Genomic DNA, 27,322 nt, shown 5'->3' on the forward strand with positions numbered 1-27,322 from the left:
TCCCCCCAGGACACTTTGAGGGCCCCCCAGGACACTTTGAGGACCCCCCCCAGGACACTTTGAGGGCCCCCCAGGACACTTTGAGGGTCCCCCCAAGGACACTTTGAGGGCCCCTCCAGGACGCTTTGAGGGTCCCCCCAGGACGCTTTGAGGACACCTCCAGGACACTTTGAGGGTCCCCCCAGGACACTTTGAGGGCCCCCCAGGACACTTTGAGGACCCCCCCAGGACACTTTGAGGACCCCCCAGGACACTTTGAGGACACCTCCAGGACACTTTGAGGGCCCCTCCAGGACACTTTGAGGGCCCCCCCAGGACACTTTGAGGGTCCCCCCAAGGACACTTTGAGGGCCCCTCCAGGACACTTTGAGGGTCCCCCCAGGACACTTTGAGGGCCCCCCAGGACACTTTGAGGACACCTCCAGGACACTTTGAGGGCCCCCCAGGACACTTTGAGGACCCCCCCCAGGACACTTTGAGGACCTCCCAGGACACTTTGAGGACACCTCCAGGACACTTTGAGGGTCCCCCCAGGACACTTTGAGGGCCCCCCCAGGACACTTTGAGGACCCCCCAGGACCCCTTCAGCTCCCCTGGTGGCTCAGACAGTAAAGAATCCACCCACAGCGAGGGAGACCCGGGTTCAATCCCTGGGGTGGGAAGATCCCCTGGAGAGGAAATGGCATCCCACTCCAGTATTCTTGCCTGGAGAATCCCATGGACAGAGGAGCCTGGTGGGCTATAGTCCATGGGGTCTTCAAGAGTCAGACACGACGAAGGGAATAAGCATATCCAGGACCGGGCGGCTCCAAGGGCCTGTGCAAGGCAGAGGAAGCCACATGAGTCAGGCTGATGGTCCCTGTGTGAGTGGTCACTCAATAGCCAGGGGATGGGAAGGATAGGCACAGAATTCCAGCTGTGGGACCTAGGACCGGCCTGACTTGAGCCACATGGATGGCCCCCAGGTTGCCCACTGGATTGAAGCTGAGTGCTGCCATCCCCAAGTGCAGACTGGCTATGGTGCCAAGCCCAGCACATGTCCTTCAGTGCTGCATCTGAAGGACAAAGACCAGCCTGGCTCTGCGGCTGCGTGTCATCTGTGTTGCATTTTCCTCCTGCAGTATCCTCTCTGTCTTCAGCAGCCAACCTAGGAGATAGGACATGACGGCCAAGGAAGCCGTCTGATCTTGTCCCCAGTGACACACAGTGCCTGCCTTTTGCCCTCGGCTTCCAGCACATCCTGCAGACCCACAGACCCCTGGCTGCTTCTTCAGCTCTCTAACTTCCATTATTTGCTCTGTGTGTGTCTGTGAGTGTGTGGTGTGTGCATATGAGGGTGTGTGTCTGTGAGTATGTGAGTCCATGTGAGTGTACGTGTCTGCGAGTGTGTGTTCTGTGTGTCTGAGTATGTGTGTCCGTGTAAGAGTATGTGTCTGTGAGTGTGTCCCTGTGAGTGTGTGTACTCTCCAGATTTCCCAGGCATGGATTCAGGACCCCGGAACTGGGCTCTGGGATAAACTAGTAGGTATTTGGGATGTAATTCTTCCCCCCTTGGAAAAGCAGGAAACTTGGGGAGAGGCTCAGGTACACACCACACCCTCTCCTCCTCCATAGAGGAGAGCTGCCTGGCCTGGGGAGTACACAGGGCTTTGCCCCTCTTCCTTCTGTGTGTATTGTGGGGGTTGGGGGGTGGCAGGGAGGGGGTGCCCTCAGCTAAGACTCCCCAGGAGGCTCCTGAGTTGCCTGTCGCCTGCCACCTGCTATGAGTAAACCTTGGAAGGGGTCACCTGCCCAGGTACTGGAAGAGTATTTTCTGTCCAGAATACTCCTTCTGAGACCCAAGACCTCTGTGGTTGCAAAAGACATGGGCAAAGAGAGCCTCCTTGATCTCAGGATACAGAAGGAGTGTCCTCGGGGGGCTGCAAGGATGTCCTGGAAGTTAGCAAACTTTCTGGCTGGAAGATCTCAGAGAAAGTCCTAACCCAGACTCACGGAGGACTCGATGACCTCGCCTTGCCCACAGCCATTTCCTGACATCTCAGTGCATCCCCCCGACACCCCATTGGCCCTGGGAGCTGGTCTGGACTGTATCCCCAGTTGAGGCCCCCAATTGTTCCCTGCACAGGGGCTCGGCTGGTTGAAAGCGGTGATCAGGCAGGGCCCCACTGTTCCCAAGGGCCCAGCTCCCAGCCCGGAAACAAGATGAATGACTCTTCTAGAAGCAAACACCCCTCTCTCCTCGCTGCTCTGAGGAGGCAGCCCCATCTCTCCTGGGCTTCTGTTTCCTGCCTCTCCCACTGACTCCTGCATACAGCGCTGGCTGCTTCTCTCTTCCTGTTTTTTGTTTTGTTTTTGTTTTTTTTCTCTGCCCTGTTTTGCTTTTGTTTTGGTTCATTAGCTGCCGCTGCTGCTGTTTAGGAACCATGTGTTATCTGAAGAATTTTTTTTTTTTCTGTATTTTTCTCCCTATCTTTTTTTCCCCTAAAGCCAGAAAGTGAGCAAGGTCGTAGAACTTCCTTAGAAAAGTTCACTCGCAGTGTGGTAAGTTCAGCTGGTTTTCTTTGGTTTTTCGGCTTTCTTTCCGTTTTTCTCGGTGGTGGTTTTCGTTTCCTTCGGGAGGGGAGGGAGCCCAGTGCTCTTCCCTCCGCACACCCACCCATGGTCTTCTGCGAGTGTCGGTGGCTTCTCTCCTAGGGACCAGTTTGCAAAAGACAAAAGGCCCAGCAGCTCCCCCTGCAGATGGGTGCACGGCCCCCCCACCCAGCCCCTGGCCCGACATTTGCTCTCCTGTGCAAGGGGGCTTCCAGAAGGAAGGACCACTCCCGCCCCCGCCCTTGGGGCTGCTCGGTGGATGCACCTTCTGCAGCAGCCCAGGGAGAAGGCTGTAGCTGGACCATGAAATAAATTGGCTCAGAACTGTAGCTCATCCAAAAAAAAAAATCCAAATTTCCCCCTCGGACTCTGGCAGCCTCGCGGGTGCGGGAGGTGAGCTGCTGCTGCTGCGCCGGTGGCTTATGCGTGTGCAGGAGGCGGCCGTGCTGCATGGGTTCTGGCGGTGAGGTCCAGCTGGCGTGTGTGCGTGTGCGTGCGTGCGTGCGTGTGTGTGTTGGTGGCCTCTGCATGAGTTCCCATGTCCCTGACAGCCCCATGTTAGCCTCCTTTGCATAGTGTGATAGGGCAGTAGCCACGGGGTGGCGTGGCCGTGGTGGTTAGGTCTTCCCCGTGGTGCCCGGTGCAGATTCTGAACTGTGGTCTGTAGACAAACACAGACCCGTCTCCTTTTTCCATAATGTTTTCTGTAAGATTGGGCTTTCCCAGGTGGCACTAGTGGTAAAGAACCCACCTACCAATGCAGGAGGCATTGGCAGGTTCGATCCCTGGGTCGGAAAGATCCCCTGGAGGAGGTCATGGCAACCCACTCCAGTATTCTTGCCTGGAGAATCCCATGGACAGAGGAGCCTGGTGGGTTACAGTCCATAGGGTCTCAAAGAGTCAGACACGACTAAAGCAACTTAGCATGCACACATACTCTGTAAGACTGAGGCATAGGGCTTGGTACACGGGAAGTAGCCAGTCCCCTTCTTTCCTGAAACCAGCTACTGAGTTCCTGCAGCCCAACTCGCACTGGTCACCTGGAAACAGAGAGCAGCCAGGGAGCCAGGATCCCATGCATAGGATTTGTCCAATGTCCCTTCCCAAAGGGTAGAAACCCACTGATGCTAACTTGCCTTTTTCCTCCCTGTGTTGCAGGGGACAGTCCTTGTAAACCTTACTACTGTGTGATTAGTATCTTTATTTTATCCTTTTAACATAAATTCTAAGAATTCTGGGTGGGCAGCAACCTGGTTGTTTACCTGTCATAGCTAGATGAATCTTAACTGAATTTAAACAGAGTTTTTTAATTTGCTAGATGTCAGCTTCACTGCAACTCAAGTAGATGGCAATTAAAATATGGGGGCTCATCCCATCTCTTCTTTGGTCTTCTCTCTCTGTGGTCTTTCCTCATGAGAAATCAGAACTTGCAGAATGTCAGGCCTGTGATCCCCTGTCGGTCTTCATGGTTGGCTTGCCGCAGCCACGTAGCTTCATGCACCAAGAAGCTGCCATGGGCTATTGGAGGCAAGGCCATGGGAGTCCCTCCGCCCCTGACGGCTGATAGAGAGTGGTGGGAACTCATTCCTCCCTCTCATCTGAGGCTTGGAGGCTGCAGGTGGAGAATGTTCAGGGGTTTTGTTGACAAGCCCAGAGTATATTATGGAGAAAGCAAAACTCTTGCAACCCCGGGCAGGCCCTTCAGGTTGACCACGTGGGCTGAGGCTGTGAGAAGAAGCCTGGTCCTCAGATGAGGCATCCAGATCTCTCCAGGCTGCTTTTCATGAGAAGTGGGTGTTGGGAGAGCAAACATGATCTCAGTGAAGCTCCGCAAGGAGCATTTATTGACGTCCCTTCTTCCCAGAAGTGGTGTTGGTTCAGTGGTTCTCCAAGGTCTGTTAACAAAGTGTTTGGAATGAGAAAGCACCAGACACCTTCCAAGCATTTGAAGTGTGCACCTGGGAGAACTTAGGGAGATGTTTTCAGGGCCAGCTGAAGGAGAAAAATCTCCCAAACTCCTGAGATTTTTAGAATCTATATGAAAGAAAGCCCAACCTTGCAAACCAAAACATTCCTAAATTGTCTGCTATTTTTCTGTAAAGACTCTAAAGGGTCATGCATTCTGATTTTTTGTTTCCAGTAGCAGAAATAGAGATGGACTTGTTTTGATCCATCCATGCTGCGTGTAATCTTGGTATATCACCACTTGGGGTAACCAGACGAGGCTGAGCTTGAGGAAATGACCCACAGCTCTAGAGTAGTAGCAGCTCTCAGAATACTTGAGGCTGGAACTCAAGAATGTGGTTTTCATAGCCCAGTATTCTAATCAAACAAAATTAACCAGTCAGCCAATATGTCTTGCAATTTGATAGCCATTTTCTGGATCTAATATACATAAAGTGCTTGATTTCTTTGAAAGAAGGTCTACATGAATATTTCATCTTCTGTATACTGTAAACTATAAAACCCAATGGAAGGCTAACACAACAGCATTCTCATGGTCCTGGGAAATACATGAAGAAAGACCATCCACATCATGGGAAAATGAGGGAGTGAAGCTGGGCAGTCCTTGGACCAGGGATGTGAGGCCAGCTGCCCTTCAGGACTAACCGGTGACCGGAAATGTTGATCCAGATCATTCATTATCTCAGTCAGCTAACTTCTTATCAAGACTGAATCTGGGTCCAACATTTCTCCCATGCAGTGCTCTTTCTTTTCTTGGTAAAGGAGGAACTTTGGAGAAAGCAAATTGTTCTTTCTAAGACTCCTGTATCATGATATGGAGGGATTATCTGTGGAAGGCCGCTGAGGCCCCCTTTGACATGGGATCCTAGAAAGGAGTTCAGTATGGTTCATAGAAGCTGCTAGAGCCATGCTAGTTTGAGTGCAGAAGGAGCCTTATGATTCCCAGCAGAGGCATTGTTTTTCACACGGCTCCTTTTAATGGAAGCTTCATTCTGAGTCATGCAGAACTTGAGTAGCGAGTAGCAAGTAGCAAATAGGGGTTATGCTGTGCCAAGGCACCGTGTACTTTGGCCACCCAGAGCCACAGAGCTTGCATAAAGGCCTGCTTTTTGATAGGGCCAGCCCAAGTTCAGAAGCAAATATCACTCAAAGTCCAATGCATGGTGCAGCCAGCCCATAGTGCATCTTTATCCAGAGCAGAAAACAGGATCCTTCTGATGGGCCCAACCCCACAGATGCCCAGCTGGCCAAGCAAAGTGCAGCTGGATTTCAGCCCCTCCTTAACCCTCAGCTGCCCTTGTACAGTGGATGACCCACACCATCATACAGGGTGGCCCTGGTCACAAGAGCCCTGAGCCCAGGAAGAGCTGTGACACATAGCAGGTTTTTAAAGCGAGGGGCTGGGGGCAGGGAGGTGCTCAGACACGGCCTCAGATCAGATGAGTGGAGCCTCTTTCCTCCAGCTCTGTGCATTGGGAAGCATCCTTTCACAGTGGCTATAACATATGAAAGCCACAGTAGGAAGCTTCTATAGATTGTGTTTGCATTGCCTTCCATCTCCTCTTCATACTCTCTGGTTGGAGGTCCCAGGCATTGCTGCCTGGGGAGAGGAGTGTCTTCTTTAACTGAAGACTACTTCCCACTGCTCAGGACCAACCAGCCTGCCATTCTCTGCCACCTCCCCGGTTTTGCAGTCAACAGATGACCTCGAGGGTGTGAAGGGGGCCAGAGAGGAAAGACTGTCCATCCCCTGCTCTCTCTCGGGCGTGCTCGTTCCTTCGGGGTCTCCTGCAAAGCAAGGGCCAGCTCTGACACAGAGGACGGAAGGATGTGTGGGAGGAAGACAAGAAGTAGCAAAGGGCCATCAGCCAAGACTCAACAGCAGCAACTGGACTGTCCCTTTTCGGGTAGTGGCCGAAGCCGTCTGGTGAGAACTCCAGAGGAGGAACTCTGAGGAGGAGAAGATAGAAAAAGTCCTCTGCATCTTTGTATAAGGGACAGCACTTAACTTAGAAGTGGCAGCCCCAAGGGACAGCGGCATCAGCCTCCCTGGACACCTTTGCCTGGGCGCTCAGCTGAAGCCCCAGCTGTCCTCTTGAGAGCCTCATCGGCTGTAGCCTCAGGCTCCCGAGATGGACAAAGGAACGGCTGGTGCCGGAGGCCTCAGAGGACAAAAGAGATGAGAACCAGGTGTTCATCCCTCTCCTAAGAAAACATCACAGTTGGGCTTTGCCAAGGTGCTCCTAGGAATTGAAGCAGCAAGGGCCGGGAGCTGAGGGAGTCTTGGCATGCACCAAGCGGCATCTCCATGACAAGCATTTCAGTCCTGCCTGCCAAGGAATGCAGCGGGGAAGTCAGATGGAGACCAGGAAGCCCTAGGAGCCAGCTGTCACCCGCCTTCCTTCCCCCTTTCCCCCTGCCCCGCCCAGAAGCCAAGGAAAAGCTCTTGAGAGTAACCTCCCCCCCACCCCCCTGCCTTCTGGGCAGCTCTGCAACCCCCAGCCCCAGGCCCAGGTGTTGAACCGGAAGTGGAAGGCTGAGGCCCTCCAGGCAAGGCAGGGGGCAGGCAGCCAGGGTGATCAGCCTACCCCCCTCCACCTACCCACACAGCAGCTCCTTCTCCATGCCTGGAGGCTGTTTCCCCTCCCTCTCAGCATGTCAGGGCAGAGCCTTGGGCTCTGAAATGAGCTCTCAAACACCTAGACAGCAGAGCCCCTAGAGGGCCTTGACCTCAGTCAAACAGGTCCTTTCAGCAAGGAACGGTTGGCTTAAAATCTCTAGAGTTGATTTTGATTGCACACAGTCCTTGGGCCCCTTTGGGATGTCAGGGTCACAGGCTATATAGTGCCAGCCTGCTCCCATCGGATCTTGGAGCCCTGAGATAGAGCAGCAGTGAGACCCGGGTCTGCCTAGAGATGGAGGTAGGTTTCATAGCCGTGCTTGGGAGGGAAAGCATGAGCTGGTCTCTCCTGGGAAGTGAGGACTTCCCCTAGGACTCTGGGAAACTCCTCAGAGCCCTGCCCAGGTTGACTCCTGCTTCCAGCCTCAGCCTGCTAGCAGTGTAACATCAGGCCCATCGCTAGCCCTCTCTGAGTCCTGGTTTTGTCCTGTGTACAATGGCACGGACTGGATCATCTCTAGGGCCCTTTGCACCTGGGACATTCTATGGGTCTGTGCTTCTCTCTGTCCTGAGATTTTCGAGATGTGCTAATCATCCCTCAGAATGAGAGAGGAGCCTGCCCAAAAAGTGGCTGCCCACCCTGGAGGATGGGAATTAAACCGAGAGAACTGAGTTGGGTGTCCATTTAAAATCCTTTGACAAGGATTTGAGGATAAACACTGGCGGAACTGAGTGCCGCAGCCCCTCTGACCCCACAGGCTCCATCCCTCCATCCTCTGGGGCTCATTCTGCACTGTGACCCCTGGAGGGCAGGGAGAGAGAGGTCACAAAGAGCAGGTTAAGCATCGCACACCCTGTCAACCATGCCAGTGCTGCAGTGTCCAACCTGCTGGGACGGATGCCCAGCTGGGTGTGTGTTGGGAGGTGGGGTGAGGTCAGTTGGGCAGAAAGGTGGGCCCCGTGCAGGTGCTGCCACGTCATCCTGGGCATGGGGCGGGGGCGTGGGAAAAAATGAAGTGTGAGCATCTGGGGCCTCAGCATCATGCTGCCACCCTCCTGCTACCACCTTTTCCAGGCCCCTGGAGACCTCTGGACTGGCTCGCCACAGTCCTCTGGGAGATGCCCAGAAAGAGGTCACAAGAGGGCATGTTATCCTGGTCACAGTCAGCAGTAGGTTAAGTCTCCTCCAGTCTCTATTCCTTTCTCTCCATCTTGGGTCCAAGTGAAGTTTGAAAAAGCATGTTTACTCTTTTAGTTTTGTAGCTAGAAAGGGAAAATGTAAAAGTCTGATTTTTGCAAACCAATAATAAAATGTTAAGATGGCCGAATCAGCTTGGCTGGCAGGATACAGAGAAGACAAAGAGATTAAAATGATTCTCCTTGAGGGCCCTGGAGAAGATCTTTGTGAAACCCTGGGGAAGGGGGAGATTTTTATTTATCAAAAAGGTCAGAGGTGGTCATTTTTGAGAAACCCAGCCCTAGACCCTGCCACTCCTCTGGGAAGGAGGAGCTCCCAGCTATTGTAGCCGATGGTTCATCTGTCAACCAAAAGCAGCCAAAAACACTCTCCCCGCGGAGTGCCCACTCGAGCAAAAATGCACCAGTGACTCAGCCCCCGGACACAGGGGAGAGCTCGGCACTGCAAAACTGCTCCCTCCCCCTCCCTGTCCCCCACCCGGCCAGCTCCTGCCTTCCCCAGACCCCAGTGTGCCGAGCAGTCAAGTGAAAGACTCCTGTGAGGCAGAAAGGCACAGCTGTGTGTTTACAGCCACTGATTCCGATCCAAATCGCAGCCCTGCCAGTCTCCCGCAAGGCAGGCTGGGGGCACGCCGGGGATGGATGCGCCAGGCAGGAAGCTATTTCGGGAGCTGACCTGCAGCCCTTTGCCGTAACAGAGCCTTCCTTCCACACCCCACCCCCCGACTCAGGAAAGACGTCCTTCTAGAAGGAGCTCCCCCTTGAGAAGCGGCTGATGGGTTGTGGGATTTCAGCCTCTTCCTTGTCACTTGTGCAGTCAGATTTCTGGCACCTGTCCCCAGGCAGCCACGCGAGGACGGCCCGGGGCTCCCATCTGTCCAGTGAGAAGGCAGAGGGTGAAGGTGACCGATGGCAGGGCGCTTGGCGGAATAAGCAGCAGGGAGGGCAGGCCTGAGTGGGGGACGGGATGCCTGCTTCTGCCCGGGACAGAATCTGCCTCGGACCTGCCAGGGGAAACATGGCACCACAGAGGGGCAGGAGAGAAACCTCCAGGCGCTAGCCAGGCTTTGGAATAGCAGGAACCTAGGAAGCGGACCAGACTGCCAATGTCAAGGTCAGGGAGAAGAGACCCTACTCTGCTTGTGTCCAAACCAGAGGGTTGGAAGTCAGAGTGCTCAAGGGCTAAGGACTTGGAAGGCTGAGAAGTAAGATGGCCGTGGCATTCCTCCAAAATGAGCTCCTGGTGAAAAACAACATGGGAGTCTTCCCTGTTTGTCAGCAGCAAATGAGTACTTTGGTTCTAACTGAGTTTGGGAAGCACTGTATTCTGGAAGAAAGGCAGGATACAAATCCGTAGGAAGGAACAATCCCTAGAACATTGCAATGAAGCGGAATGCTAACTGGGACACCACAGGGGAGCTGAAAAGAGCTTGGAGCAGTGGGATCTTCAGTTCAGTGATATTACCCGAAGGCCTAGGAGAGAAAGACCCTGGAGTGTTTGTTTTTGGGGTCCCCAATGGATGGGATGGTAGGATGGGGTGGGGCATGTATAGCTACCCCGGCAGTGCCAGCATCCAGATGGCTGGTGAATTCTTAGATCTATGTCCATGGGACATGAAATTTCTGATTGTGGCCACAAGAGTCCAGCCACAGCCCTGTCTAGTTCAATATCCTTTTTGATGACTCAGATGAAGAGACAAACATGCCAGTCACATTCAAAGACACACACCTAGAATGTGTTGCTCATTTGACAGGTAGTATGGTCTGTCATGTTAAGACCATCTCCTTCAGGTAGAATGATGGGTCCAAACAACCAGGTATAATTTAACCAGATAAAATTTATGATAAAAAAAATTCAGTCTCACAACTACAGGATGACATTCCTAGCCTTCACTGTAATTCAAGTTTTAAAAACTTTGGGGGTTCTAGTTGATTGCAAGCTTGATAGAAGTAACAGTGGGAGGCACTTTTTTTTTTTTTTAAATATCTTTAGGTTGTGATAACAAAATGCAGCAGTCAGATGAGCTTCATTGCTCTAGACTGTGTTGACTCTTGTTTCCAAGCTCTCTCATTTTATCAGGAACTTCAACAAACTAGAGAAGATTTAGAAAAGAATAGCTGGGGACTCTGGAGAAACTGAAGTAGATAAACATGTCCTGCCCTGGCGCTAGTGGTAAAGAACCTACAGGAGATATAAGAGATGCAGATTCGATCCCTAGTTGAGGAAGATCCCCTGGAGGAGGGCATGACAACTCACCCCAGTATTCTTGCCTGGGAAATCCTGTGGACAGAAGAGCCTGGTGGGCTACAGTCCATGGGGTCACAAAGAGTCGGACATGACTAAAGAGACTTAGCGCGCATGCAAGGAGATTCGGAAACCATCAGGAACTATACGTGGGTTTGTCTCCCAGAGTGAGAGGACAGTTACAGATTGTTCCAGACAAAGCTAAAACAAATGGATAGAAGACATGGGCAGGATCACTCTACTAATAATAGTCTAACAGTATCAACTTCCCAGGGGTGGAATATGTCACCTCAAGGAACAGGGAGCTCCCTGGAAACATTCAGATGTTGAATGGCCAGGGATATTGTAGAGCAGTTTTCTGTACTGGATTCCACCCACCTCCTCCAAGGAGAATCCTCAGATGCATTAAATATTTATGAAACATTGCATGTTATCCTAAGTTTATAAATAAACTATGGGAAAGGAGAACAGATCAAATGGAGTGAGTTAGCTGAAACTGGAGAAGAAGGATCCAGACGAGTCAGGTTTGACTCTACCTTGAAGGGAAAAAAAAAAAAAAAACTAGATTATGATAAAGTCAGAGCAAGACCACTGTCAAGAAGTGGAATTGCTGCCCTTCAAGCAATTGCAATTCAAGCAAGGCAACATCATCCTTGCCTTTTGCTTTTGTTTTTTTAAGCCAATCACTGCTTCTGCAACTAAGCCCTGGGCAACAGGGCTCTCTCCCTGAATGCCTGGGAGGAGTTAATGAGTGGAGGACACTCGTACCCATGGGCTCAGGGGGGCTGAGCGCAGCTGGTGGGTTCCCTGGCTGCACTGGAGAAAGCTTGGCCTGATATCATTCCCATCCAGAAAGGGTATTTTGTTGACAGCAGAAAAAATGATCAAGCCAGTTGCCTTTACCCGATAGGACTTGCTGGTTCCAGGTGGACAAGTTGGCACCCAACTTTCTCAGCCAGGCCGAGGGCAGAGCACACCCCCTGAGACCTTAGACCAAGGGGAAATTGCGCTCATGGGCCCCCTGCTCCTGGGCCCTGCTGTAAGCACTCATCTTCAGCCCAACTCAGGGGAAGGGATGAGCTCTCCTGTCACATTCTTTCCAGCTGTCCTGAGGACCAACCTGATTGCAAATGACACTCCCTCCTCTCCCAGGCTTTGCCAGGGCTGCTTTCACCTCATCATGGAATTGTATAATTATGGTGATTACAGCTTATGGCTTTTTCCTCTCCTCATCTTTTGCTTTCAGATTCTTTGAGGTCTCTCATTAAACATGGCGATCCAGATAAAGTCAGCAAAGTTTTACTAAGATGCATTTTGAAGCTAAAGAAAGCCCAGTCAGAGTTGATTGTTACTGTGTCCCCTCATGCTGCTGCTGCTGCTGCTAAGTCACTTCAGTCGTGTCTGACTCTGTGCGATCCCATAGACGGCAGCCCACCAGGCTCCTCTGTCCCTGGGATTCTCCAGGCAAGAATACTGGAGTGGGTTGCCATTTCCTTCTCCAATGCATGCATGCAGGCTAAGTCTCTTCAGTCGTGTCCAATTCTGTGCAACCCTATGAACACCAGCCCACCAGGCTCCTCTGTCCACAGGATTCTCCAGGCAAGAATATTGAAGTGGGTTTCCATTTCCTTCTCCCATGTCCCCTCATAACAGGCCTTTAAAACTCTGTTATGGGTGATTAATGCCTGGATATCAGAGGTAGGGAAGAGAGAGATATGGAGGTCTGGGAGAGGTGTCTATACTTTTCACAGGATTGGAGAATGGTTTTACTCCCTGGCCCTGGCCTTCCTCATTTACACCAAGAGCATGGTGCATCTGAATCCCCACCGGTAGTGGAAAAAGACGGACTGTCAAGAAAGGGTAGAGGGCCTGGCGTTTACATCATAGCAGGTTAAGTTGGGAAATAGACATGGAGCAGTTGACACAAAACTCAATCAAACCTTAGGAGCTGCAGCAAAAGTAAAGGGGGACTTCTGGTGGATTCTCTGTCCTCGACAATGCTGGAAGGTTCTGAATATGTAAAGGATCCAATCATGAGCCTTTGAGAGTGGTCACCATCCTGTGGTCGTATCCTCAAGGATGGTTTCCTTGGTAATGACAGCTTCAGAGCCCATCATTTGCTGGCCCTCAATCACAGCTTTGCTCAACTGCTTCTAGATGTGCAGGATGTTAGGAGAAGGATCAGCAGGAAGGCATGTGGCGGAGAGACAGGGTGGGCACCAGAATCCCCAGCTTGCCCTTCAACCATTTGTGCAGGTGTGATGTCCGAGTCCCCTTTATTTCCATGCTCCCCAGGACTGCGTGGAGAACTACACAGTGAGGTGCATCTTTCCCTGGCAGGAGTCTCTTTTGAGAGGCTTCAACTGTCCCCTGGGAGCTGACTGCCCTGAACATTGCACAGCTCTTTAGCCAGCTGGTAGTTGGCTATCTGGGATATGACTGAGTAGCACCAACCATCTGGGGTTAAATGCTGTTGAAAACCTGGCAGTGATATGTCCCCCAACTGCATTCTCATCCCCTACTGAAGATGACCTGCAGGCTCTGCCCCCGAGAACAACGTCCCTTTAGTGCCCACCAGAATGTAGAGAGTGGGCTCGAGGTGGGGGCTGAGCAGCCCCAATTGAATTCTATATTTCTCCACCTGGAGTTGGGATAAGACCCCAGGCAAGTTGCTCACTTGCCTGAGGGGTACAGTGACGCCTGCTGCCTGGGGTGGATGTTGTCCCTAAATGAGGGCATGGCAAAAACAGCTGCCGTGTCTTGGGTGCTCACAGTATCGCGCTGTTGGCATCCGTGTCGTGCGGATCTTGGCCCGAGAGGGACTTAGGTTCTCCTCCAGCTCCACCCCTTAACCCTGACCCAGGCAGCGCCTCCAAGCCTAGGTTTCTGCATCTTGTGAAAGGGAAATAAGAGGAAATGGTTAAGGACTTCCCCAGTGGTTCAGTGGTTAAGGCTCAGCCTTCCAATGCAGGGGGTGTGGGTTTGATCCCTAGCTGGAGAACTAAGGTCCCACATGCTATATGGGCAGTGGCCAAATTAAAAAAGAAAAAATAAGTGATTAGGAGGGAAAAAATACACAAGATGCTTAGCATGGTGTTTGCAGTATATAATTTCAAGCATAACTCTTTGTATTATAATTATTTTTTATTATGATGATGTTACCTGCAGCCCACACTTAGCTCTTATTCTTTATCTGATTTCCAACAGTGTTCTGCGAAGTAGGTATTACTGTATTTATTTAGCAGTTGAGGATGGGACACAGATATCTCAAATACGACAGTGTGTGCAAAGCACATTCGTTTATTAGAGCAACCAGCTCATGACCCTACTCAGTAAATGGTAGCTATTATTACTGTCTTATTTTTAAAGTCAACTCAGAGAGCTGGTTTCTCTGCTTTCCCTCAGAACGGAGGGACTGTGGTCGCAAGCAGACCGGCTTCTGTCCTGTGGTCTATTTCCCAGGGCCCCTTTGCTCTTCCCAGGAAGCTGTAGGACCTGGGGGCTTGTAGCAGCGTGGTGCCAGGACATGGGGAGGGTCACCAAGGAAACGCTGCCTATGTTGCCAGGATTGGCATTTGCTCCCGTCCCCTGAGGTGCAGGCCCCTAATAAGCCTCCTGCTTCCAGTCCCAGATCAAAGCTAGTTCTCCCCTAGCAGAGCATGAACTCCAGTTCTCCAGAGGTAGAGAACGCTCCCTACATGGCAGAGCCTCATTCCCAGAAACCCTCGCCTGGCCGCTGTCTGCCTGCCTGGAGCCGCCCTGAGCAGCGCAGCCTCCCCAAGTCCGGTTGCTTCTTCCGCCAGATAAACAGAGGCTTCTCTTTTTTAAGCACTGGACTACAAAGAGGGGTTGTCGGAGGAGTCAGGACCGAGTGGCTTTGAAATCCAGGGATGCTTCGAAATCCCTCATAAACCAGCCCTCTGGGGTGCACGCTGCCCCTGCTTGTAGTATCGACAGAAACAGAAGCCATTTTCTCTGACACGAATGGCTTTGTCCTGAGGAAAGTCGGGTTTACAGATGTCTCTTAGGGTAAATGCTGTAGATGGGCATCTTAGGAGTCTGAGGTGAAGCTCTACAGCCGAACACGTGGCTGCTTAGGAGCCTTGCACGCGACGCTCTTGTAAGTGCCTGTGGTGAGACACGCGCATGGACGTGTGCGCAGCTGCGTACGCTGGTGCCTGCGCTGCCTGCCCGCTGCACGCTTCCGTGTCCGGTGTACGGTGCGTGCGGCACATGCGCAGCTCCTGCATGCGCCTCCGCGCGTGGACCGCCGGCCCGCTGCTGCTGCTGCTGCTGCTGCGGGGTGCACGTCTGGGCAGGGGCTCCCCTAAAGCCACCGGTCTTCACGGTTTCAGCTGGATAAGTTGTTCTTCACTTCCCTTCCTAAAAACACAATTGCCTAGTGCTGCTGGCGCAGAGTCAGAATGGCCGCTGCATTTCACCCCCGAGGCGGCTTCCTTCCAGCAGTGGGTGAGTGATCCCGGCGTCCGCACGCTCTAACCTTCCTTGGGGGCCTTCTGCAACAGAAGGTGCTCCCAAAACTGGAAGAGATGATCTGTGTGTCCATGGCCTCATCTCCACCCACCCCTCCTGTTCTCGGGCCCTAGTTCCATGGACAGTCAGAGGCATCCTTTTTTTGATGTTCCCCCCCTTTTTTTTAACACCCATAGTTTTTTGTTGTTTTGTTTTGTTTTTTCTTCCTGAGAAGCAAGAAGCCAAGGGGTCCAGAAGTGGCAGGGAGATGAGTCTGTTGTCCCAGAGGCAATGTTCAAATAATGTCTTTGGATACTAATCCTGTCACTCATTCCTGGGCCCCTAGAAGAAATGCCCACTACCTTTGAAGATGCTTTTAAATCCTACAGCAGCATCCTTGAGCTCAGTCCCCCCTTACAGCTTCCATTACTCTTCACCTGTGGCCCAGGGCCAAGTCCTGTGGGAAACAGGAAAATCTCACCTTTGTACCTGCTAGACCACCAGGGGAGAAGAGGGTTAAGGAACCAACCCATCCCCTGTCTAGCATTGCAGGGACATGTGAAAAGTGTTCAGAGGGAAGTAAGAAGTTTCCCCGGTGGCTAGGAATTCCACCAACCCAGAGATGTCTTGAAAAATGCTGCTTGACCTGTCCCCTGCCACACTTTTTCAGATTAGGAATACCTGTCTGATAAATGCCCACCTAATTGCATTCCTAATAGTAGGGAGGAGAGAGAAATGAGTCAACTCTCTTTGCATATGCTTCTAAATGAACCTGGACAGCCCCGGAAAGATGATGCTTTGGGGCGGTGGGAGACAGTCAGCATGTTGACCACCTCTGCCTTCGAAACCCTGCCTTGGCGGCTGGCCTAACCAAGGGCCCCAACCCATGGATGTGTTCTGGGTGAACATGATCAGAGGAGATGAGAGGTGCCGTTAGGAAGGTGGAGTTGGTGTCCTCATGGGTCCTAAGAAGAACCACATGCTGCCCAGCCAGTGACCCCACCTACTGTCTCGTCCACTAAACTTCAGCAGCCCTCTCCCCTGTGGCCATAGTCGAGGGTCACTTGAACTTCCTAGTTGGGAAAAAAGTAGAATCAAGTTGTTGTCAATAGCGACTGAGCCATGTCCCTGTTTCCTTGAGTCTTTTGGCCCTTGTCTAATTTGGAGTGAACCAATGCAGAGATGCCGAAGTACATTTAAGGAGAAGGAGGAGGAGAGGAAGAGGCAAGCCCAGAACCAGCTACAGGAAGGCGCGCTACTGAGGGGCCTTGTGAACAGAATACCCGCCTCCACTCCACTGAGAACTTGGGGCAGGCTGATTACAGAAAGAGCACCGGGGTTATTCAGTCAGAGCTAGAGGAAGGAGAGAAGAGATCCAGTAATAAAAGGGGATTTCTCCTGCCTGCGGAGAAAAACGCAGCAGGGAAAGTGGAAATGCACAGCTTGGACAGGAGGCTGGGGAGTCTGGGCCTGGGCATCATGCCACCCGTGTCGGGCACAGCTGCTGAGCCCTTGTCACTCTCGGCATCCCTCGTGCCTGTCCGGTGGCTGATTTGTCCCTGCACAGATGGGGACTGTGGAGGAAGTTCTCCCATCACCCACCAAAACTAACAGGCAGAGGTCGAACTTTGCAAAAGAGCCCCATAGGTGATGAGCATGATGAGGGGACAGGAGTCAGGAGTGCCAGGAACAGCAGCCAGGAAGGGCTTCCCCAGCCAGCTTGCTGCAGGTATTTGGTTCTAACTGGAGTGAAGCATCTGCCTGCCCCTCCTTAGGAAAGGCGAACATCACACCTGCCTTTCTCCTCCCGGGACTGTTGCTATGGAGATCCCAGGGGCATCAGCACCTATAACACAAGGTCACAAACAGAAGGGGCAGCTTCACTGGCCTGTCCACAGCAGCCACCACTTTAAATCCATGAGCACCAAGCAGCAGTGAGCTGAGCCCCAGCTTAGTCCAGCAGCCAAAGTCAAAGGGAAGCCCGTCAGGCAGAGCAGAAATGCCCTGGATGCCCTCAAGCGTATGCCCAAGAGCTGAAGCTTCTTTCTCAGTGAGGCTGAGAAAATCACCTCAGCCTGCCCAGACAGGTTGCCTGGTATGGACGGGCAGAGAGGAGTCCTTAGTCCTGAGCGTTCCCACCTGCCCCCTTCCTTGAGAGTGATGGTCATGTACCAAGGAGACGGTGGATGGGCCGTCAAGGCTACTGACCAGCTCTATGTGCTCCGGCTAGTAGCTCAACCTCATATGTCCAGCGGGTGTTAAGGGAAGACCTAACTGGCAAGGATGCCGTGGACATGGGCGCAGGTGTCGGTCAAAGGCAGAGCATACTTGACACACCACAGTTGCTCAATGTTTGATCAATGGATGGCTGTGGGTAACTGTCCTTGACAGCTAACCTGTGTCTCTTGTAAGGGGACCGTCCTCATGCTGCTACCATCAAGGTCTGGGCAAGTAGAATAGGAGGGCACTTGAAAAAGGAGGGAGCATTGCCACCTCGTGTAAGAATAAAAAATTCAAACAGAAAGTCCCTGGGAGGTAGAACATAGAGGTTAGTCCTCCCACATTTAATTCAGATAGGAGCACTGGCAACTCATGGTTGCTAAGTTTAAAAAAAAAAGTTAAAAAATAAAGCACTGCTAGTTGCCAATACGGAGTAGAGTGAGGTGTCTGAACCTGCTAATTGTTCCAAGAACATTTTGTGGGAATTGCTCTCAGCATACGTGACAGCTGGCAGAGTCCACAGACCCACCATTGACATGAGAAAATGTGACTACTTATTTATATTACCGTACATAAGACAGTGGGCTGTTACAGAAGAATCCATTGTTTTTATTTTGACCATATTCCTTACTTTTTAAATAGGTTTAATGTGCGGTGCTAGTGGTAAAGAACTTGTCTCCCAAAGCTGGAGACATTAGAGATGAGGTTCGATCCCTGAGTCAGGAAGATCCCCTGGAGGAGGGCATGGTGACCCACTCCATTATACCTGCTGGAGAATCCCATGGACAGAGGAGCCTGGTGAGCTATAGTCCATAGGGTCACAAAGAGTCGGACACGACTGAAGCGACTTAGCATGCATGCACATTGTGTATTAATTCTTTATCTAGTGAGGTTTTTTTTAATTAATTCAGTTTCAACCTGTCTTTTGATTTGGGGACTTGTTTTATGTTTGTGGTATCTGATTTTTAAAGTTGAATGAAGAAAATATTTTAAAACCAAATAAAATGCCCTTCAGCTCCTGAGAGAGATCAGAAAGCTTAGCAAGGACCCAGGACTAACACAGACCCCAGCAGAGGATCTTGTCACAGGGGGCCTGCCCCTCCCTACCCCCTCCCCACCCCACTCCCACCCCCTCGAAGAGTGAGAAAGCCAGAAGCAACCTCTCTTCCCCAGATGCTGCTCCAGCCTAGCTCTGCTGTGGATCAGCCATGGGTAACCGTTGGCTAGTTCCCACTTCATCTGCCCATCTTGCTGATAATGGAAGAGGAGAGTCAAAGTTTTCAAAGGATTCTCTATCACATGTGGGTTTTCCTACAATCCCCCGACAGAGCTTCTCAGCCCTAAACTATCCCCACCAAATGGCACTCTCGCCCCAATTTTAACCATCATCGAGAAAGGAGATGCCACAGAATTCCTTACACTTCCTTTTGCAATCATCCCTTTTGCTTTGCTCAATGGAGAAAGGGCACCAGGGTGACCAACCTCCAGGGAAGTCACCTAGGAAGTCGGGCAGGTCCTTGGCCTCCGCCTCCTGACAAACGCAACTCGGGACCTCTCCTTCCTACCCAGCTCTTAGTCAAGGGCTGACCGCTCTCCCCAGTGAGTCCGCTACAGACCTGTGACTCCACACACACTCATCATTTATGGACTTGAGCATCAACTACTCATGGGTAACTTTCAGTCTCCTTGAAAGGACAGCTTATCTCTGGGGCCTCCCACGTCTTGCCTGCTGAGGTCACCTCGTGAGCCCTATTCAGCAAAACACCATTTTTCATTAGCAGGGATGAAAAATGTCTGTGTGTCACTACAAGGTGATCGGCTTGGATCGATGGAGACTAGAAATCATGTTCCAAATTAGTTCTATTGCAAGTTCTAGTTCCTCAAGCAGACCAATCTGGGTTTCCCCTATACCAGAGGGGTAAGCTTTGAATTCAGCCAAAAGGCAAGGTTGCTGGGACAGCAACTGAAAAAGAGTAAGGGGTGGGGAGTTTCAAAGCAGAGATGTGATAGATGGATTATTTTTAATCTTTTTTCTTCTTTTGAAGCATCATTACATGTGGCAAAATCAATAGATCTGAAATGTATGGTTCAATGAATTTGACAAATGTATGTACTAGTGTAACCTACATCCCATCACCCTAGAAAGTTCCCTCATGCCCCTTTTCAGTCAATTACATCCCTCTGCCCTAGAAACAACCATGGTTGATTTCCATCCCCCTTGTAGCCTGGGTTTGGACTTAGTGGACTTGCGATCTGTAACTGTGGTCTTAGGTCATCTGGACAAATCAGCAAGAAAATCTCATCAGCAGCTCAGATGTCTCCACTTTCTTAGTGCTGCACAAGGTCCTGCCCCTGAGCTGCCAGTGCTTGGCTCCTCTGCCCCCAGTGTGCCATCTGACCCCCCAGGGCTACCCTCTGAACCACAGCCCTTCTCCCAGTCAAAGAGGTTAGCACCTGTCTCCCAGGTAAGTGAGTGGCGAAGCTCTTGGTAATGGTGATGGTGCATGCTTTGTTGATTAATACTGGGACGTGCAATGCACAGAGCCACGGCATGTCAAGCAGCATGTTGATTTTTCCCAAAGCACCGTACAAAAGGGAGCTCTTCCTTTTGCGCATTTCGTTTTAGAAACAAAGGATTCCATGACCATCTTCTTCCAGGCTTCTAGCCATCAAGATGGCTGCAAAGCTGAAATGATTAGTCAGCGTGGAGGCTGGGAATTGAATGTGTGGGTGTTTGTGATCCCAGCCCTGAGCCCGTGGTCCATGAAATTGAAGGATCCCAAATTCTATTGGATTAAACTTAGCCAAATGTCTCGAAGGTGAAAAGCGCTTTGTCTGAATGCAAAGCTTTGGTGTCTCTGGAATGTACCTTCTGCAGCTCAGTTCTTAATCACCGTATATTTTTTTCACTTGGACAAAGGCTGCTGGCTAATAGCATTTTCAACCACCTTCAGCTGCTTCACTCAACTACGCCAAGGCCTCAGGCTGAGCTGGTAGCAGTTTCCTGGCACCATGATCCATTCCCAACTGACCAGCATTGAGGAACAGCACACATTCACACCCTGAAAAAACACCTGCCCCCTGTAACTATGCAAGATGCCAGGCAGAGGCAGAATTACTACTCCCCTCCCTAAGTGTCTCCTGCAACCCATCCAAACTGGAGGATGGGAGTGAAGAGGAGGGAGGAAAGAGCCCTAGATGGTGCAGGGCAGGAACTCTCCTCTCTTTCTGGGGAAAGCAGGTAGCTAGGAGCTCCCAGCAAGCCCATAGCAGCACAGACCTTGAAGCAGCTCATCTCTGAACACCTCTGCTGTCAGATTTCACTTTGATCCCTGAAAATTACAAGAACCTCAGCTCTTCAGAAGAGAGGCAGCTGCTGAGCCAGGGTGATTGCAGGATTTCTTTCCCCCAAGCCGGAGGGCAGGCATCTAGCCTTGCCTGCGTCCTGCATGAGTAACCACCTTCCAGCCTCACCCACGAGGTCACTGCCTAGTGAACTGATTGCGGCTGGGCTGGGCTGCTCCTGGGTCGACCTAAATACTCACGACCTCCTTTAGCAGCAGAACTGGCATTTGGTAAATGCGTGAGTGCAGGAGCGGGCAAGGGAGGCAAAAAAATGCCAAGGAGCACCACCTGGATGGCTAGAAGTTGGGCACATTCTCCAGGCTGGTCAGCTGTACCCCACTCCTCACCCATGAAGCCCCGAGCCGTGGAAGCAGCTGGGGGAGGGGAGGGGAGGGATGAATGGGCTGGCCACAGGTCTTTGGAGTCAGAGCTGTGAGGCTGAGCTCCAGGACTTAGGCAAGAAGAGATTAATTAGCGCCTTCCAGCCCAGCCAGATCTATAGAACAGGGAGGTGTGGAGGGTAGGGATCCTCAGGGCTAAATTCACCTCAAACAGACAGACACACAGTCATCCAGAAATAGAATCTCTAACCTCTCTCAGCCACAGCCCACTTTCCAGTCAAACTGACCTCACTAATGAGAATGAAGCTGTAATGAGGATTTGGATGCCTGGTAAACCTCATCTTCTTTGTCTCTGGGCTTTTACCATACCCACTGGCAACAGACTGTTATAATTCAGAAGCTTTAGTGATTCCTTTTGTTCACAACCACCAGTTAAATCAGAGTCGCGAAGGCCACTGTATGGCAGACCTGTAACATATATATTTGGGTACTCGATATGGAATGTGTGGCTCTGGTGGAGATGGGATGGAAAGAGAAGGGAGGAGCTGGTATTTGGTGTGTGGATTCCATAGCAATAAGCAATACCCAAGAGGAAAGTAGCCTTTGTTTCCTCTGAGCAAGGATGGACAAGGGTGAAAGGGACTGGGGAGGTTTGGTAGAGGCCCCCAGACTGGAAACCTCTGGATTCATCAGTCTCTATTTCCCTGTGCTTCCTGTCTTCAGGGGAGCTTCCCCGATGGCTCAGCAGTTAAGAATCCACCTGCACTGCAGGAGACACAGTTTCAATCCCTGGGTTGGGAAGATCCCCTGGAGGAGAATATAGCAACCTGCTCCAGTATGCTTGCCTGGAAAATCCCATGACCAGAGGAGCCTGGCAGGCTACAATCCATGGGGTCGCACAGAGTCAGACATGACTGAGCGACTGAGCAGGCATGCACGTACCTGCCTTCAGGCCTGCACGGAGAAGGCACAGTCCCAGGTGACCACCTGGATGACAAATGCCTCCAACTCCGTGTAAGAAAGGACAGTCAAAAAAGTCCCCACTACATGTGTGCTTAGAACCAGGCTAGAGGGAGTCCTTGCAGGTCAGCTTTTGCCACCTATAAGCTATTGTTGTACCTAACCCACTCCACACAGAGGAGTAGCCATTCTGCTTTTAGTGATTTGCAAGAACTGGCACTTGAAACCCTCTAGGATTAAAAAAAAAAAAATCTGATTTAAAAAATCCTTTAACCTAGTATAAATGTATCCGGCTGCAGGCTAAGTTTAGTATATCTGAAGATTCAGATAAGGTTGCTGATGGGGAGATTTTGTGTGTGTCTCTGTGTGTGTGTGTGTGTGTGTGTGTGTGTGTGTGTGTGAAGACAGAGGAGGAAAAACAAAAGAAAAGTGCTGTCTAACGAGCAAAAATGAGTGAAAGGGGGGAAAACAGAGCAAAGGGGAGGTAGATGCAGACTCTCCAACTGTGCCTGAGGGTGTTTCCATTTCTGGACAAGCTCCCATCCGAGCCATCGGAATTCTCAAAGTCAAGCTGGCACGTCCCTCTGTGGAGAGCTTAGCCAGATGACACATTGTCTTGCGTCCGGCAAACTCACAGCCTGTATTGTTCGTTTGTTGGAAATGCCCATTATTGGTCAATTCATCAATCAGCAGGTTTATTGAGTACCCTACCAGGCTTCACAAACCTGATCAATTTTTTTTAATTACATCCAGCAGACATGTAGCCAAGCCCCGTAAACAAGACGAGCCCTCACATCCCACTTGGAAATGAACATGAGGAATTGTCGGCCCTGGCAACCTCACGCTGCCAAACGCTGCAGCACATGCTGACGAGCAAGCGCGTGCTATCCTCGCAGACCCTCGCTACCCTTGCTGGTGTCACTGACCCACTGTCAATAATAAGATGGGTTCTGAGTGTTTTCTCAGACACAGCAATCCATCTGCGTGGGTCCAGCCATAGTGTCATCTAAACCCCTGTGTAATGCTATGGATTTCAATGGAGGGTGAGCAGGGGCTGGGTTCAGACTATGGCTGGGAAACAAACAGGGGACTGAGCCTTGCTCATCATCCTCCTGGTGTCCAGCCCCACATCAGAGGCTCCGCAGCTGCCTCCTTCTGGGCATGTGAACAACTGGCCTTTCTCAGGGGGCCTCTATGCCCCATGTACCGAGACTCATGGTAGAGTGAGTCTTTTTTTTCTTCCCAAAAGAACAAGAACAGCTATGTAGTTTGTAAGTGAAGGGCTGGTAAGACTTCCTGAAGTGGAATCATCAAGGTCAGCCTGGAGACAAACAGGAGCTCACTGTCCAGTGTCCTGTAGCCCAGGCCCCAAGCCTTGGCAGATACCCCCAGACTGTCCCAGTCCCAGAACTGGTCATCAAGAGGACCCAAGAAGAGGGAATTCCTTGGGGATCCAGGGGTTAGGACTCTGTGCTTCCACTGCAGGGGGTGCTGGATTCAATCCCTGGTCAGGGACTAAGATCCTACAAACTGCATAGTGCAGCCAAAATAAGTGAAAAGTAAAGTTTTGATTAAAAAAAAAAAAAAGGATCAGGGACTTTCCTAGGGGTCTGTTAGCTAAGAGTCCATGCTCCCAATGCAGGGGGCCCAGGTTCAATCCCTGGTCAGGGGACTATTAATAGATTCCACATACTGCAACCAAGACCCAGCACAGCCAAATAAAAATAAATTTAAAAAAGAAATTTTTTTAAGGGAGCCAAGGAGAGCTCAATCCTGTGTTTCAAATATAATTCCTTCTGTCTTCTTCAGACTAGTTAACTCTTTAGTTCCAAGTCACCCAGATCCTTAGCCATCGTCTGCTTGGGCCAACCCAACCCCTTGGTCTTACTAGTCCCCTGGCCAACCTTTCCTTCCTCACTTGGATAAAATCAAGTTCAGAGGCAACCCACAGGCATTAAGAGATACTCCAAGGGTTGAAATTCCTGGTTGGGGTAAGTAAAATCCCCACACACTCAAAAGAGGACCAACAGCACACCCTCACCCTCTAACCTGGTCCCCCCCATGGGCTGGTTGTCCAACTGCGGTTAAGTCTCCCAAACCCAGAGATCAGAGGGGTTGGTGAGCTGAGTGGTCTGGCCTCCGCGGCTCATGCAACAATTAACCCACCTATCCGGCTCTCTGTGTCTGTCCTGTGCGCGCGCGTGCGTGTGTGCGTGCGTGCGTGTGTGCGTGCGTGTGGTGCCCTCTGTCATTGTCTCTGCAGGGAAAGTCACTGGCGGGCAAGCGCCTCACCGGCCTGATGCAGTCCTCCTGACGGTCCCCACCGCAGGGCCCGGGCCCGAGGACCACACGGGCAGCCGGCGGCGCTCCACGTCCGCGGACAGAGCATCCCTGCGGGGAGATTTGGTCACTGTGAAGGAGAAGGAGTGAGGGCCAGGCCACGGTGGGGAGACCGCGGTGCGTGAACCAGAGGGAGGCCAGAGAGAGCCCTCGGAGGCTGGGGTTGGCCGGGCAGCCAACCCGGGGTTGGCCGGGGGTTTACAACCCCCTCTCCTTGTACAGTCGTGTGCCGGCGCCTCGCTCTGTAGGAGGTCCCAGTCCCTCACGTGTTCTGGGGAGAGTGCCCGGTGGGGCTCCTGCCGTGACTGTCCCCTGAGGTTCCATTCTGACTATCATCACTCCTCCCCGCTGTCTGGGGGATCACGCCTTCCAGCAAACTCGAGGGGACCCGCCGCCCCCAAGCACATTCAGTATTACAAATACAACCCACCGGCTGTGGTGCACCCGTGGCGCCCGCCCCAGTCACACCACTGTGTCCCAACTGCCTCCCGCCTGCCGATCGCTGCGGCCACCGCGTGTAAGGAGCCGGACCGGGCTGCCCTCACACCACGCCCCATCCCCCGGTCACACCATCAGCCGCCTCGTGGATCGCAGCACCTCACGTTCTTCCAACCCCCTTTGAGGCCACCTTTCAAAGGGGTCACCACAAGGCACTGGAGGCTGCCCCTGCTCCTGTCAACCGTCTTGAGGGTCCAACACCAGAGGAGGCATTGATGTCAATGAAAGAGCTTGTGATTCAACACCCCTGAAGGTCCTGACCGTCTTTTAAAATTTTGATTATTTCGTAATTTATTCTGTTATGGCCCCTCGCTCCTTGGTGTGTCCCCACGTGTCTTACTGAAAATAAATGTGGCGGTGAACTTGGGGGCCCTTGGGATCCTCCCCTCCAACAGCCCCACGTGGGAGCTGGGGCATTCAGGCTGGCAGTCCTGGACGTGGCCGGGTCCCCGAGGCCAGGTCTCAGTTGTGTCCAAAACCTGTGCCCGGGGGGAGGCCAGGGCCATTGGTCCTCTGATGGCCTAGCAAAGGCACTGTCCTCCACAATGTCCGTGATCATGGAGAAACGCAAGCACAGAGCTCAACCTGTAAACACCTACCTAAGGTCACTTGTGTGTGTCAGAATGACCATCTGCCAACTTGGCGGCGAGGGAGTCATGCGGAGCATGGAGTCAGGTGCCTGGTGCACAGTAGGTGCTTGGCAAATGGTAGCTATTACTCTCATTGTTGTCACTGTCATTACTGTGACTCCCATGAGCCCTCGGACAGAGCGGTATAAGCCATGTGCTTTTGAATTCAGACACTCACCCACCCCACCCCCATACCCCCCACTGCTATGACCATCTTCCTTTGATCTATTTTGGCCAGAGGTAGAAAATACCATTCAAGAGTGTATAAACAGCAAACACAGAAGCAAAACAGTGATCACTGGTATTTCTTTACTTATGTGGGCAGATTCACCAGCCGGTGGGTCTCATAAGCTTGTTTGCAGGCGCTGCCTCCTGAGTGCTCCCCTAGGACCACCTTTCCAAGCCCACCTTTGTGCTGTGTCCCCAGGGCACCAGCTTCCATCCCTCACAGCAGGGCCACCAAGGGCATGAGGGGTCGTGATCATGGTGGCACCCCAGCGGGGTCTTGAGCCCCGCACCTCGGTTTCCCCCATGGCAGTAGTGGCTCTCTTTTAGAGGTACAGTGGAAATTAGAGACATTCTGTTTCATCCTCAGAGTGTCTCCAAGGGGGTGCTATACACCCAAGTTCCCGGCAGACACTCCCTGCAACCCTTGCTCATTCCAGGAGACCTGGACACAAAACCTGGCATCTGGCAGACACCGGGCAACTGCTTGATGAGGAAATGAGCTCCCTGAAGCCTTTTCCCATGTTGCAGGGTCTGCTGACGCCCTCCTCTCTTCATCACATGCTTCTGAATCCCCTTGCTTTTCACACTGATCTCCTCTTTCAGAGCAGAACTGCTGCTCAGGCTTCCCTGCACTCAACATTGTCCCAAGGAAGCAGCTCCTGCCAAGGTGCCGGCATCCATGCTGACACTGAGGCACAGGGTCTGTGGACACCGGCAGGTCTAGAACAGCAGGTCCCTCTGTGCCCTTAGTTATCCCAGGCAAGATCCTGGCTGCCTCCTGTCCTTCCTCCTGGCTGTAGTCAGGGCCTGGGTGGTCTCCCTGGCCAGGATGTCGGTGCCATCCAGCTGAGGTTCCTGAGGCTTCACCTACCCTAGAGCTCCCCAGAAGGGTCAGAGGCAGGTGAACTGCAGCCCTGAGAGGAAGCAGGCTGAAGGCATCCTGACATCTCCGGGGACAACCCGCAGGCCCGATAGACGTGAAGGCACTTTCGGATGGATTCAAACCCAGAGCAATAACCCCCTTATCCTGCCTCCCAACCAAGGCACACTCTGTCTTGTGACCACCATCACGTGCCACCCACCCCCCCAAGCAGGTCACACCCAGAAATGGGAGAGAGAGCAGGATTGTGCCACCCAAGCTGGCTAGTCCAAGGGCAGCCTACCCAAACTAGTTCACCTAGGCTGGGCACTTAGTCCAGGGACAGTCTACCATACAGACCTTAGAATGCAAGTACACTTAGAAAAAGTTTCCCAGGTGGCATTAGGTAAAGAAGCCAGGCAGGTAAAGAACCTGCCTGCCAGTGCAGGAGACATAAGAGACATGAGTTCAATCCCTGGGTTGGGAAGATCCCCTGGAGGAGGACCTGGCAACCCAGTCCAGTATTCTTGCTGGAGAAATCCCATGGACAGCCTGGAAGGCTATAGTCCATAGGGTCGCATAGATTCGGACACGACTGAAGCAACTCAGCACACACACTTGGAAAATCTGGTCTTGGCCAGTTCCCCATTGGTTTGGTTGACAGAACCAAAAATTCAGACCCAGATTAAACTTTTGAAGGAGTTCAGTTCAGTCACTCAATTGTGTCTGACTCTTTGTGACGCCATGGACTGCAGCACGCCAAGCTTCCCTGTCTATCACCAACTCCCGGAGATTCTGTAGCAAAACAAA

At 51.9% G+C, this 27,322-nt stretch overlaps 1 protein-coding gene across 7 annotated transcripts in view; it reads left to right on the forward strand.

The window, feature by feature from the left end:
- RGS6 (regulator of G protein signaling 6) overlaps positions 1–24,467 on the forward strand; it is a 595,863-nt gene extending 571,396 nt beyond the window's left edge. For 3 of the 7 annotated variants that reach the window (XM_070469576.1, XM_070469574.1, XM_070469575.1), the window contains exons 17-19: positions 2,488–2,541; positions 15,023–15,089; positions 24,222–24,467. In XM_070469576.1, the coding sequence (XP_070325677.1) occupies positions 2,488–2,541; positions 15,023–15,089; positions 24,222–24,388 (288 nt within the window). In that variant the 3' untranslated portion in view covers positions 24,389–24,467. Of the gene's footprint in view, positions 1–2,487; positions 2,542–15,022; positions 15,091–24,221 lie in introns of those variants that run through there. The other 4 variants (XM_070469577.1, XM_070469580.1, XM_070469581.1 and 1 more) reach the window with 4 other exon arrangements.
- The last annotated feature ends 2,855 nt before the right edge of the window (positions 24,468–27,322 follow it).

Source organism: Odocoileus virginianus, chromosome 6, assembly GCF_023699985.2.
Source record: "Odocoileus virginianus isolate 20LAN1187 ecotype Illinois chromosome 6, Ovbor_1.2, whole genome shotgun sequence".
Lineage (NCBI taxonomy): Eukaryota > Metazoa > Chordata > Mammalia > Artiodactyla > Cervidae > Odocoileus > Odocoileus virginianus.